The sequence below is a fragment of the Dermochelys coriacea genome, chromosome 5, assembly GCF_009764565.3.
Source record: "Dermochelys coriacea isolate rDerCor1 chromosome 5, rDerCor1.pri.v4, whole genome shotgun sequence".
NCBI lineage: Eukaryota > Metazoa > Chordata > Testudines > Dermochelyidae > Dermochelys > Dermochelys coriacea.
Window position 1 is genome coordinate 40,420,629 of NC_050072.1, and position 12,940 is coordinate 40,433,568.

The 12,940-nt window shown below is 38.8% G+C and overlaps 1 protein-coding gene across 7 annotated transcripts in view; it reads left to right on the top strand.

The window, feature by feature from the left end:
- IPO11 (importin 11) overlaps positions 1-12,940 on the top strand; it is a 277,976-nt gene that overhangs the window by 3,947 nt on the left and 261,089 nt on the right. For all 7 annotated transcript variants that reach the window (XR_006281719.1, XM_038401357.2, XM_043515249.1 and 4 more), the window contains one exon: positions 9,319-9,462. Coding sequence is in view for 6 of the 7 variants with exons in the window: in XM_038401357.2 (XP_038257285.1) it covers positions 9,325-9,462 (138 nt within the window). In the remaining variant the exon portion in view is untranslated. The remainder of the gene's footprint in view (positions 1-9,318; positions 9,463-12,940) is intronic.

Consider the following 12,940-nt stretch of genomic DNA (forward strand, 5'->3'; position numbering starts at 1 on the left):
GAGAGCAACAAAAATAAGAGGTTTAGAAAACATGACCTATGATAAAAGGTTGAAAGAACTGGACATGTTTAGTCTAGAAAAAGAAGGCTCATGGGCGACATAGTCTTCAAATATCTAAAAGGTTGTCAGAAAGAGAACAGCGATTAATTGTTCTCCATGTCCACTAAGGGTAGGACAAGATGTCTTCTGCTTAGTTTGCACCAAGAAAGATTCAGGATAGATATTAGGAAAAAATGCTAACTATAAAGATAGTTAAGACCCGGAATGGGTTACCAAAAGAGATTGTGGAACCCCTGTTGTTGGAGGTTTTAAGAACTTGTTAGACAAACATGACAGGAATTGTCTAGGTATACTTAGTTCCATCTTAGTGTTTGGGGATGGACGAGACAACTTCCTGAGGTTCTTCCAACCTTACATTTCTGTGATTGATATGAACCTCCTTTTGGAGCATTTCAAAACAGAAGTCTTGTCCCTCTATGTTACCTGGAGCTTTGTCAGAATGAGGATGGATGTGAAGATACTGTCACTTGCTATTTTTTACCTACATCTAGTTTACTTCTTTGCTGAGTTGCATGACTTATATCAGGCAAAAACAATACTTTTTTTTTTCCTTATTTTTAAACAGAATACATCCAGAGTTTTTTTTTTTTCTGTTTCAGGAACCAGTAAGAGTGACATTAGTAATACTTTAGGTAGCAAATTTACTTCTGTATATTTTTGCAGAACCCAGTAGAAACTTTTGACATACAGCATCATTGATGCCACAGTTAGCAAAGTATAAAATCATTTTTTTAGAAAAACAGTTTGAGACTCCAGTTGAAAGGAAACACTACTAGAAATATCAAACTCCTCTTGGACTAAGCTGGGGTATTCTAAAAGCATATCTAATCAGTCACAGGCAGAGATGCAAGTTGAAATATATGCATGCATATTTGCGTGAAAGTACATATTTTTAATAATGTCTATGAGAGTTAGGTACAGAATATGTACAGATGACTTGTATGATATAGTCACCTGATTTGTATTGGACAGCAAATTAGATGTGAAATTTAGTTTAGTATAGCAGAATGATTTTGGGCATTAGACATATTTGAGGTTATTTTAAAAATATGAGGCACAACAACATATTCAGTGCTTTCTATTGGGAAAAGGAGTTTTGGTCTCACATCATATAATCAGATGGGAAGTCCTAGGGACCAAACCAGGAACCATGGCGTTCCTACTAAAGGAGAGATTAGCGCCACTCACTAATTAGAGGTACTGAAATTATGACAGATATTTTTATGAATAGTTCTGAAACAAAAGAAATCAGTAAATATGTAGCTACCTAAAATATAATAATCTCTGTGCACTCTGTCCTTGCTAAGAATCTATGGGATTGCTTATCCATGTTTCCCAGAATGTGCCAATACTATGTCTCCTAATTATGTTTTTATATATGAATGCAGAAACCTGACTGGCACTTGGTTATTGTGTGTGTGTGTGTGGGGGGGGGCTCTTCTATGTGGACACAACTCAACCATGTTTGTTGTAATTTAGGTAAATCATAAGATGGTTATTAGACATGGTTGTCCTTATAGTGCCTTAGCTTTTATTGTGGAGAATGTAAAAAGCATTGCTCTGGAGCATTCTTCAGGCCATGCCACATTCTGTTTGCCCACTTACTTGATGAAAAGTACAATAATATTAGTGTTTTAATTATTGTTATTGTTAGAGTAGGCGAGAAGATTTTGTTATCTAGGCTGGTAAATTTCCATGACACTAAAGGCTATTTACTGGCTGATATTTGAAATACCATTAGCGATGTCCTTTGAGGACACTGCATGTTCCAGTCTGGAGGATGTAAGTGGAAGTGCAGTCCACTGTAAAGAAATGTAGGTTGACTGCGTGTTAGCCACAGAAATAAGGTTATGTATTTCCCCTGCTGTCCCACTTTTAATGTTGTCTAGGTTATGTGTTTAAAGTTTTGTTTAAAAGGAATTAAATTGGGGATAATGAAAACCTTAATTGCAAATTATTCTGGGTTGACAAGTACCAAGAGTGAAGTATGTTTTGTGCTCATGGAAGATGCTTGACATTTTAATTAAGGTTCTGTGTTTTGCTCAGAGGAGATTAATGTATGGTATATTTTCTTATCAAATAGAAGCAGAGTGATGTTCTTTGTGAGTATGAGGAAGTTTGACAATGTCAGTGGAAATGTGCTGTGTGGGTATTAGGGTATAGTTGAGAGGTGTCTTATAACATGGTATTCCCTTGAGTTTTAGGGTTTATGTTGGAGGGTGGTGGTGGAAAGAAGCACATAACCTACCTAAATCCCTTTTAAATAAATATCTTGGTTGTGGAATATCCTGTGTTTTTGTATGGAAAATGTAGGCTGTTTTGGGGGGCATGAAAGGGGGATATGGAGGCAATTAAGGTATCAGCCACCCCATTTTACAAGTAAGAGTAACAGAGGTAGTACATGATCCTTTCTAGCAGAGCTGGAAATGGAACCCAGATATGTAATGTAGCATAGACCAGTCTTATCTACTCAGCCACACTGCCTCTCCGATAGAATCTGACAAATATTTGTGCTTGACTACATCTAATCACTACACACGCTCCATCCTAGAACTGGGAGAAGAACCTAGGAGTCCTGATTTCTAGCACTTTTCTGATGTTTAGTAAATAGTTGCTTAACCCATTCCCAAAGAGTTTGTTGATTCTTGCTTTAATGGTGATCCACATAGAGGAAGATCCAGGAGGGGTCCTTATGGCTTCACATGGTAGAATTCCTGTTTATATATATATATATATATATATATATTTAATAATTGGCTTAATTCACACAGTGAAGAAATTTACTGAGGGCAGGGATATTTCTAGTTCTATTCTAAGTTATGGGAAATAGTAGCCATTTTGAGTAAGGGAAGATTGTGACTATATTGGAAAAGGTAGGAAAAGACAGTTAATAGACTGTAATTAAGTAAATTTAACTTCCTCAAATGTACATTCAAAGTTGGCTGATAAGTCTTAATTATATGGAAAATGTGAATAACAAACCAGCCATTTGTTAGCAAAAGGGATTCAGAGACACGATGGAGAGAAAATTCTTAAAGGGCCCATTTTAAATTAATTTGAATTCACAAACTGAGTAACAGATTTTGCTGAAAAATCTCCAGAAAATTTATGATGTACTCTCAGATTCTGTGCTCTAAGCTCAGGGAACATACACAGTGTTGCATTACAAAACAAAGAGCTTGAATTCCAGCTTTAAGTGCGAAACTTAACCCCCCTTAATAATAGAAGTGTTACCATGCCAGTCTAATATCTGGATAGTGTTTGGATCATTCTAAAAATGGGAGCTTGTAGAAGGAATAATGGTAAAATAATTAGCAAAACTATAGTCTGCGTTCTTAAGAAATTATAACTCATATAATTGAACTTTCTGGTGCATCATGGAATAGTTTATATGTAATCTATTAAGCAATAGTTCTGTGCATTCTGAATTTCTCTTTTATTACCAAGTGTATTGTGGGGAAAGTATAATCTTGCATTCGGGAAAAGTCTTTGTTTTCAATGACATGCCTTTTCAGAAGGTTTTTTGGTCTTTTGGAAAAATGAATTCTTTCGATGCAAACGCCATCTGCCTCCATTTCTTTTAAAAGAAGTGTTGTCATTGGTGTTTCTTGAACACGTTTTGGGTGCTGACATTATACATGTTTTCTTAATCCATGACATTTTCTTTCCCATAAAATGATACAACAAAGCTACATATTGCACAACATTCTGGCTTTTGGTAAGATCTTTATCTATATGTGTGCAAATGCTGGGAAGAATTGTTTGTAATAATATTAAATTCCAGAGCGGAAAGATCTGCTGCAGAATGTTTGGCATGCTCCATTCCTGTTTCAAAAGTGAGACAGGGAAATAATTCAGATAGGTGAGACTTGATTTTAAATAAAAATAGGCTTGGTAGGATTCAGTTTAAAGTGATAGATGTTGGTAAACATCAATTTCAGCTGAGATACTGAAACAGATGAAAAAAATCCGTTGATAACAGTTGATGTGAGTACAGCCTCCCTGCCCTCACCTGCACTTGCAGGGATTGGATAGCATCGGCCCTGTGGTAGCAGGGAAAGTCCTCTGCAGCCCTGCTGTCGTGGGAGTTAGTGAGCAGGGCCACGACATCCCACCTCTGCCACCATGTCAAGGTTCCTTACCCACTCTGAACTCTAGGGTACAGATGTGGGGACCTGCATGAATACCTCCTAAGCTTACTTTTACCAGCTTAGGGTATTTACAAACTATTTTACCCTTTGCCCTTGGACTTCTACTGCCATCACCAAACGTTTGACTGGGTTTACTGAGAAAGCGTTGTTGATGCTGAGCTGCAGAGAGCTTCCTGTGCTGTCACAGGGCTGATGACCCCGATTCCTGCATGCGGGAGGAGAGGGAAAGGCTGTGGTCCCTCCCAGCTATGACCTGGAGGAGGATGAGACCCTAGCCAGAGGGGAGGCCACCATGCTTCTGATTGGCTCTGACCCTGGGAAGGAGCTATTCCTTGCAGTCCTGGCTGGCCTCTGTTCTGCCCCACCAATACTGCAGCCTTCCTTGAACCTTGTGCCTGTAGATATCTGGTGTCACCTACCCTGCAGCTGTGCAGCTCTGCTGTCATGACTCCACTTGCTCAGCAGGAACTGTTCAGCATCAGGGTGGCCTACTCCATGCTCAGGTGCTTGTCCTCCTCCTTGTAGCTGTGATTGAGGGTCTCCGTTCTGCTGGGCCAGGACTACAACCTCCCCACACCTTGTGGCAAGGTGTCTTGGACCCCTTCACCATGTGGGGAGCCCCCTGCAGCCCTGTTGTCAGTACTGGGAACCTCTTGTAGCCCCACTGTCTGTGCTACCCTAACCCTACACTGCCCCATAACTTCTTACAACCGCAAAAATAAAAATACTTAATTGTCAAAATAAAAAAAAAAAATTCTGCCAAGCCTAAATATAAAATAGCAACACTGTTTAAATGCTAGATTTAGGCTACAAAGTATATAACTTTAAGGGTTTGGAAAGAGATTGAATGAATTGTTACCACTTGGTGGCAATATAACATACTATTTTATCACAAATTGAGATTTCTGGCTATAAATGAGTTATTATATTGGGTTCTTTAGGATCCAGGCAATGTAAGATTTACATTCTTTTGCTGAAGTAATCCTTTGATTTATTTCTTTATATCAATTTCCTTGCCAGTACTGTAGCTGTACCCAGTTTATTTGTACAATTAGAATTTTAGTTAACAGATTATATTAACTAATTCATGTTCTAAACTAGTTAAATTGTCCAACTTTTAAAGGGTCAATTTCTTCTTAAAGATAGGTTAGTTTTTAAAAGGAAATCTTAAACTTGAAATCTAGTTAGTTTTTAAAAAGTTAAAAAATAATTTGCTACTACCCTTGCCTTTGCCAATTTTTGTAACTTTATTATAATTTTTCTGTAATGCAAAAATGGTTTTTTTCCTTCCACTCTGTGAAAGACACGCACAAAGGAAACTGACTATACACAAAGTGTTGTCAACTGTGTACTGTTAAATTGTAAAAGAGAGAAATAGATTGTCTCTAATCTTTCAGTTATGTAATATTACTGGCAGTTATGCAACACCTAGCAGATAAATTTTTAGAAGTACTCATTGATTGCATATTTAATATTATACTTTGCATAATAATTTGATTGAATAATTTTTAAAAAGGAAGTAATTTTGTCAGTGTAGAACATAACATAATTATTAAACTTAATTTCTTTCAATTGTAAAGGGTGTATCCAAGAATATATATGTTGTCCTCATATACTAAAAAATAGAAAATCTGCATGATCTAATATCGGCACTAAAACCCTTCTCACCACCCAGTCAAACTTCTCATCTCGGAGTGAGCCGTCATAAATAGATATGCAAAATTATCTGTTTGACAAAGGGGAGGATCAAGTTCCACATCTTGGGCCCTCCACCAGTGTATCTAGACCCTTACATTTTGATCACTCAAGTTGCTCAACTGATGGGGTAAAACATGAGGAGGTGCTGCCTCTAAGATATACAAGATCCAAACAATATAGAGTTTTATAAATAAAACACTTTCAAATTCATGTATAAATTTACTGGAATTAGTGCAGAGCAATGCTGAGCGCTGTTCATATATGCTGCCTGTGGGAAACACTGCTAAGCAAAGGCAGCTGCATTCTGTGATAGATAAAATTTCAGTGTGGTTTTCAGATGTAGCTCCAAGTAGAGAACCTTGCAGTAAGTCAAACTAGATGCAACAAAGTTATGGATGAAAGTGGTAAAAGTTGCATCCAAAAGAAAAAGTTGTAAACTTCTTTCCAGCCTCATGAAAAAAAGCACACTTGATCAGTGCTGTTGTGTGAACTTGCAGAGCTACTGTAATCCTACAATATCCCTGCCTTGTGAACCTGATTAACAAAAGTCAGGATACTCTCTCAGGACAGGTATTATTTAAGCCATTTTTCATTGCTTGTTCCTCTACCCTACCACAGTCCAAGAGATAAGAGTGTAAACAGGGAGGTGCATGTTCATTGAATTATTTGAAACCTATGTTCAGTTTTTCTCTGTACTAAAGAAGCATTGTAGACATTAACTGCAAAAAGCTTCAGCGGGAGTGGAACAACCAAAAATTGTCTGGTGTCTTTCTGGGGTGAGGGTGAACAAAGAACAAAAAATATTTTGGGCTATGTTTATGAACCATTAATAAGCAGAAAGATCACATCCAAAATTTTCCTTTCTTGGTCACCTTTAAGACTCTTACTTACATGTACTTACATGTACTTATCACTGTGGTATCCAAATAGTATCTGTTTCAGGTTTTAGAGGAAACTTGTGCTTTGTTTTATTTTTAAATGACTGACTGAATTATTTTTTTATAATTTAGGTGTAAAATGGTGCATGAAATAAAAAAAATATTTTCTGTTAATTTGCATCTGTATCTTGAAATGTTTGTTTATTACAGACTTAGAACAACAGCCTTATGTACTATCTAATTTTATTTATAATTATTCCTAGGTTGTTTTCCTTTTTAAATGGACAAAACAGTATTTCTGCAATCATGTTAATTACTCCTGGGGGAATTTTGCATCACTGTGCATGCATGGAATTCATGTCCCTTGCAGATTTCTTTGCTTCCATGCAGAAAAATGACTTCTTACGGGGAAGCAAAGGTAAGCCGCAAGAGAGGTCAAGCATCTCTCCCTGGCAGCGCAAGCAGGTTGGTTTGGGCACTCGGAGTAGCCAGTAGAGACGTTATTTACGGGAGGGAGGAGTGCTTTGCAGTCCTGTATGTGAAAGAGAGACACTCTCTGTCCCTCTCACTCGCTATTGCAGCAAACTTGGTGTGGGTGAGGAGGGGCAGGCTTTGGGATGTTTCTGAGGAGGTAGGTGTGGACAGGCAGTGTCCCCTAAGACAGAGCAGAACGTAGCAGCCTGCCTGCTTAGTGAATTGTTCCCATTCTCTGTGAATTCCCCCAGGAGTATAAAACAGGTGTAAAAGTTTTAAGGCTCCTTTACATTGCCAGAGTGATGTAAAGACAGTTTGGCCTTATAAATGCTTATGGTGCTTTAGTGATTAGAACTGGTCTAAATTTTTGGACTGAAAAAAATTCCTATCAGAATGTGCTCCAGGAACTGTTTGCTACTGACCTTTCTGGAGATGGTCAGTAGCCAATTTAAATTGTGAGTTTGATTCCCCAGCCCTCACTTACTCTTCAGTTGTCTATGATGTAACACTGAGCATAAGGCTGCATATATTTGTTGACTAATAACTAGAAATAAAGGGTCAAACCTAGTTGCATTACTGTTAGGTACGGGTGTTTGGAGATTTCCTCCAATGCTCCCCACTCCCATTCTCCATCCATTGTTTTGTAGTTTAAATAAATTCCTGAAATAATTGAAACCAAAGTGATTATATTGCGTTATTTTGACAAAATATGCAGAATTTTGTATCGTGTGCAGAATTTTTAATTTTTTGCTGCAGAATTCCCCCACAAGTAGTTAATGTAACATTTGCTTCTTTTAATCGGACAGCAAGATCATTATAAATTCACATTTAAAAGGGAAAGAAATATGAGAACAAATTTATATTTTGTGGCAAAGTAATTAGCATTTCCTGTTCAGATGAATTAGGTTTATGTGCATTAACATGGATGCCTAATGGGTGCAAATATGCCTAGAAAGTTCTATATCTTTTTTGTCTCTAGTTTTGAAGCTCTATGATCTAGCCTCTTAATTTAAAAAGGTTTAAAATGCTTAAATAGATGATTGTGGAAATTAACTATTGGAAATGGATCAGTTACTTTTAACAAAGCAACATTTTATTCAGAATAGGCAAAAGAGCTAATATTGAATTTTCGCTCATCTGACACTTTCATATCATCCCAGGCTGTGCTCTGCCTGTTGTGAAAGTTAAAGCTACTTACGGTGTTGCTCTTAGCCTGTTGCACTTTGCAGAAAGTTAACTAATAAAAAACACCTCCAAGAAATCCTGACTGTTTTTTGTAAGGCTCTGGATATGGAGAAAACTTGCAACCATAGATTGTGGGCTTGTTCTCCTATTGAAACTTATGAAGCCTATGTGCTCTCAGAAGGGCTGTCATACAAGTGAAGACACTGGAAGAACTTCAGCTAATTTATGTCCAAAGTTGTATCCTCTGCTACCAGACGAAAGCAATAAACAGCATTACTCCTAATACTTGTACCATTTCAGGGAAAAAAGGATAAGTTGAGGATATAGTTTATCACAGTATGAATGTTTATATTTTTCTTTTGTCAGTAGGCACCACTGAAAGTTGAAAGCTGCTAAACTTATATTCTTTCCGGTATCTTAACAATTGCTCACATCCAGTTTTCTCTTAGCATTTTAGGAGAGGATGCATACTACTAATGTGGAAAAATTGGCATTAGAGAGAGAAAATAGTTCTGTGGATAAGGCACTAAATTGGGACTCAAGAAATTTGGGTTCTGTCATGGTGCCCCAGATTTCCTTAAACAAGTCACTTAATTGCCCTGTGACTTGGCTTCCCATCTGTAAAATGAGGAGCAATACTCTGCCTTGCATAGGTGGTGTGAGGATAAATTCATTTATATATTCAAGTGCTTAAATACTACTGTGTTGCGTGCCATAGAACACTATGTACATTTTTTTATAAGGGCTTGATCCTATAAGGTGATTAAAACCAAATGTGTGCTTAGATGCTTTGCGGGATTGGGAGGGTAGTGTTCAGCATCTTTCATTAATCTGTACATTAATGTTTTTTCCTTTTTAAATATCCTTATCAGATTTTCATGGATCTCAATAGTGCCAGCACTGTTGTTCTGCAGGTCTTGACCCAAGCCACCAGTCAAGATAGTGCTGTGCTGAAACCAGCTGAGGAACAGTTGAAGCAGTGGGAGATACAGCCGGGTTTTTATTCAGTCTTGTTGGTAAGCTGGAGTGAAAAGTATTATTCATTACATGTTCTACTATATATGGCTAAGTTTTGAAGAGGTGGGCAGGACACTTATTTGTACTTGGAGGAAGAACCATATATACTCAATCATAAGCTGGTTAGTTTATAAGCTAACCCACCTTCACCCCCCTCCCCCATGATAGATAAGTAAAAATAGAAAATTTTTATGACCCATTCATAAGCCGACCCTATAATTCAGGGGTCAGCAAACTTTGGCTCCCAGGCCATCAAGATAAGCTGCTGACGGGCCGAGATGATTTGTTTACCTCGAGCGGCTGCAGGTATGGAGGTAAACCTAAGTAAACAAAGTGTCCTGCACCAGCTGCTTACCCTGATGGGCTGGGACAGCAACTGGTGGGGAAATTTTTTTTTGGGGGGGGAGAAGCTGGGAGTCAGGGGAGTAACCCCTGTGACCACCTCCCGCATGTCCCCATCCTAGCCTGGGACTCCCTCACTCTCCCCATCCCCACCCTTCCCACCTTACCTGGAGAGAGCCAGGGGAGGATGTCTCTGGCCTGGCTGCAGCATGCTCCGGCGGGCGGGGCCAGGCTGGGCGGCGCGGCCGCAGCGTGCCAGCCCTGGAGCTGCAGCTGCTTCGGAGCTTGGGGGGAGAGCAGCATGGCCAGAAGCAGAGAGACTCTGGCCTCGCCTCTTCCCTTCTGGCTCTGCTGGCTTGTGCTGCCTCTCCTTGCCCCCTTTGTTGTGGGGAGGGGCTGTGTCCCACCTCTCCCTCTCTATAACCGTTCATAAGCCGACCCCCTTCTCTGGTGCTTTCCTTTTTTACTAAAAATAATTCGGCTTATGAACGAGTATATACTTTAAGTCTTAATCTTGCTTCTGTAATAGTTCTGAGAATGGTTTTCTCCTATCAGTGGTAGCAAATAAACCATTTTCAACACTGGTTCAGGAGTACTTGTTGCTAGTAACATGCCATCTCTGACAAATCAATTTTTTAATGTGGTTAGGTCTTCAGTGACTAGCTACTTGTCTTTTGCTTTAGTGATTCATATCTTAATCACTAAGAGAGGGGAATGTAGTACTCTAAACTTCCACGTTTGGTTTTTTTTAGAAGAGTTGATGTAGTATTTAAATGTCTGCATAAAAATACTTTTATTAAAAACAGGAGGCAAATCAATTGCCATATGTGAGACTATTATAGTAAAATATGACTGTGGGCCAAATCATAACATCTGAATGGAAATGGTTGGGAGATGTCCAGGTAATCTCCACGCCAGATTTTAGCATTGAGAGGGAAGAAGACGAAGTAAGAAAGGATACAAGCATGGGTAGGAGAATGTATACAAGGAGCGAGGGCGGTGTGGATACTAGTCTAATAGGTTATACTGGCTGTAGAATGACTGTGCCTAATAGGGTACAAAATGTGAGCGAGGCCAAACAGCAAAAATTAAGATGTTTATACACCAATGCGAGGAGCCTAGGTAACAAAATGGAGGAACTAGAGCTACTGGTGCAGGAAGTGAAACCCGATATTATAGGGATAACAGAAATGTTATGTTGGAATAGTAGTCATGACTGGACTACAGGTATTGAAGGGTATTGAAGGCTGTTTAGGAAAGACAGAAACAAAGGTAAAGGTGGTAGAGTAGCATTGTATATCAATGATGAGGTAGAATGTAAAGAAATAAGAAGCGATGCAATGGATAAGACAGAGTCCGTGTGGGCAAAAATTACATTGGCGAATATAACTAGTAGAGCCACTCCTACGATAGTGCTTGGGGTGTGCTATAGACCTCCGGGATCTAATTTGGATATGGATAGAGCCCTTTTTTAATGTTTTTAATAAAGTAAATACTAATGGAAACTGCGTGATCATGGGAGACTTTAACTTCCCAGATATAGACTGGAGGACCAGTGCTAGTAATAATAATAGGGCTCAGATTTTCCTAGATGCGATAGCTGATGGATTCCTTCATCAAGTAGTTGCTGAACCCACTAGAGGGGATGCCATTTTAGATGTAATTTTGGTGAGTAGCGAGGACCTCATAGAAGAAATGCTTGTAGGGGACCATCTTGGCTCAAGTGACCATGAGCTAATTCAGTTCAAACTAAATGGAAGGATTAACAAAAATAAATCTGCGAGTAGGGTTTTTGATTTCAAAAGGGCTGACTTTCAAAAATTAAGGAAATTAGTTAGGGAAGTGGACTGGACTGAAGAACTTATGGATCTAAAGATAGAGGAGGCCTGGGATTACTTTAAATCAAAGCTGCAGAAGCTATCGGAAGCCTGTATCCCAAGAAAGAGGAAAAAATTCATAGGAAGGAGTTGTAGACCAAGCTGGATGAGCAAGCATCTTAGAGAGGTGATTAAGAAAAAACAGAAAGCATAGAGGGAGTGGAAAATGGGAGGGATCAGCAAGGAAAGCTACCTAATTGAGGTCAGAACAGGTAGGGATAAAGTGAGACAGGCTAAAAGTTGAGTAGAGTTGGACCTTGCAAAGGGAATTAAAACCAATAGTAAAAGGTTCTATAGCCATATAAATAAGAAGAAAACTAAGAAAGAAGAAGTGGGGCCGCTAAACACTGAGGATGGAGTGGAGGTTAAAGATAATCTAGGCATGGCCCAATATCTAAACAAATACTTTGCCTCAGTGTTTAATAAGGCTAAAGAGGATCTTAGGGATAACATGACAAATGGGCATGAGGATATGGAGGTAGATATTACCATATCTGAGGTAGAAGCGAAACTGAAACATCTTAATGGGACTAAATCGCGGGGGGGGGCGCAGATAATCTTCATCCAAGAATATTAAAGGAATTGGCACCTGAAATTGCAAGCCCATTAGCAAGAATTTTTAATGAATCTGTAAACTCAGGAGTAGTACCGAATGATTGGAGAATTGCTAATATAGTTCCTATTTTTAAGAAAGGAAAAAAAAGTGATCTGGGTAACTACAGGCCAGTTAGTTTGACATCTGTAGTATGCAAGGTCCTGGAAAAAATTTGGAAGGAGAAATTAGTTAAGGACGTTGAAGTCAATGGTAAATGGGACAAAATGCAACATGGTTTTACAAAAGGTAGATCATGCCAAACCAACCTGATCTCCTTTTTTGAAAAAGTAACAGATTTTTTAGATAAAGGAAACACAGTGAATCTAATTTCCCTAGATTTCAGTAAGGCATTTGATACCGTGCCACATGGGGAATTATTAGTTAAATTGGAGAAGATGGGGATCAATATGAACATCAAAAGGTGGATAAGGAATTGGTTAAAGGGGAGACTGCAACGGGTCCTACTGAAAGGCGAACTGTCAGGTTGGAGGGAGGTTACCAGTGGAGTTCCTCAGGGATCGGTTTTGGGACCAATCTTCTTTAATCTTTTTATTACTGACCTTGGCACAAAAAGTGGGAGTGTGCTAATAAAGTTTGCAGACGATACAAAGCTGGGAGGTATTGCCAATTCGGAGAAGGATCGGGATATTATACAGGAGGATC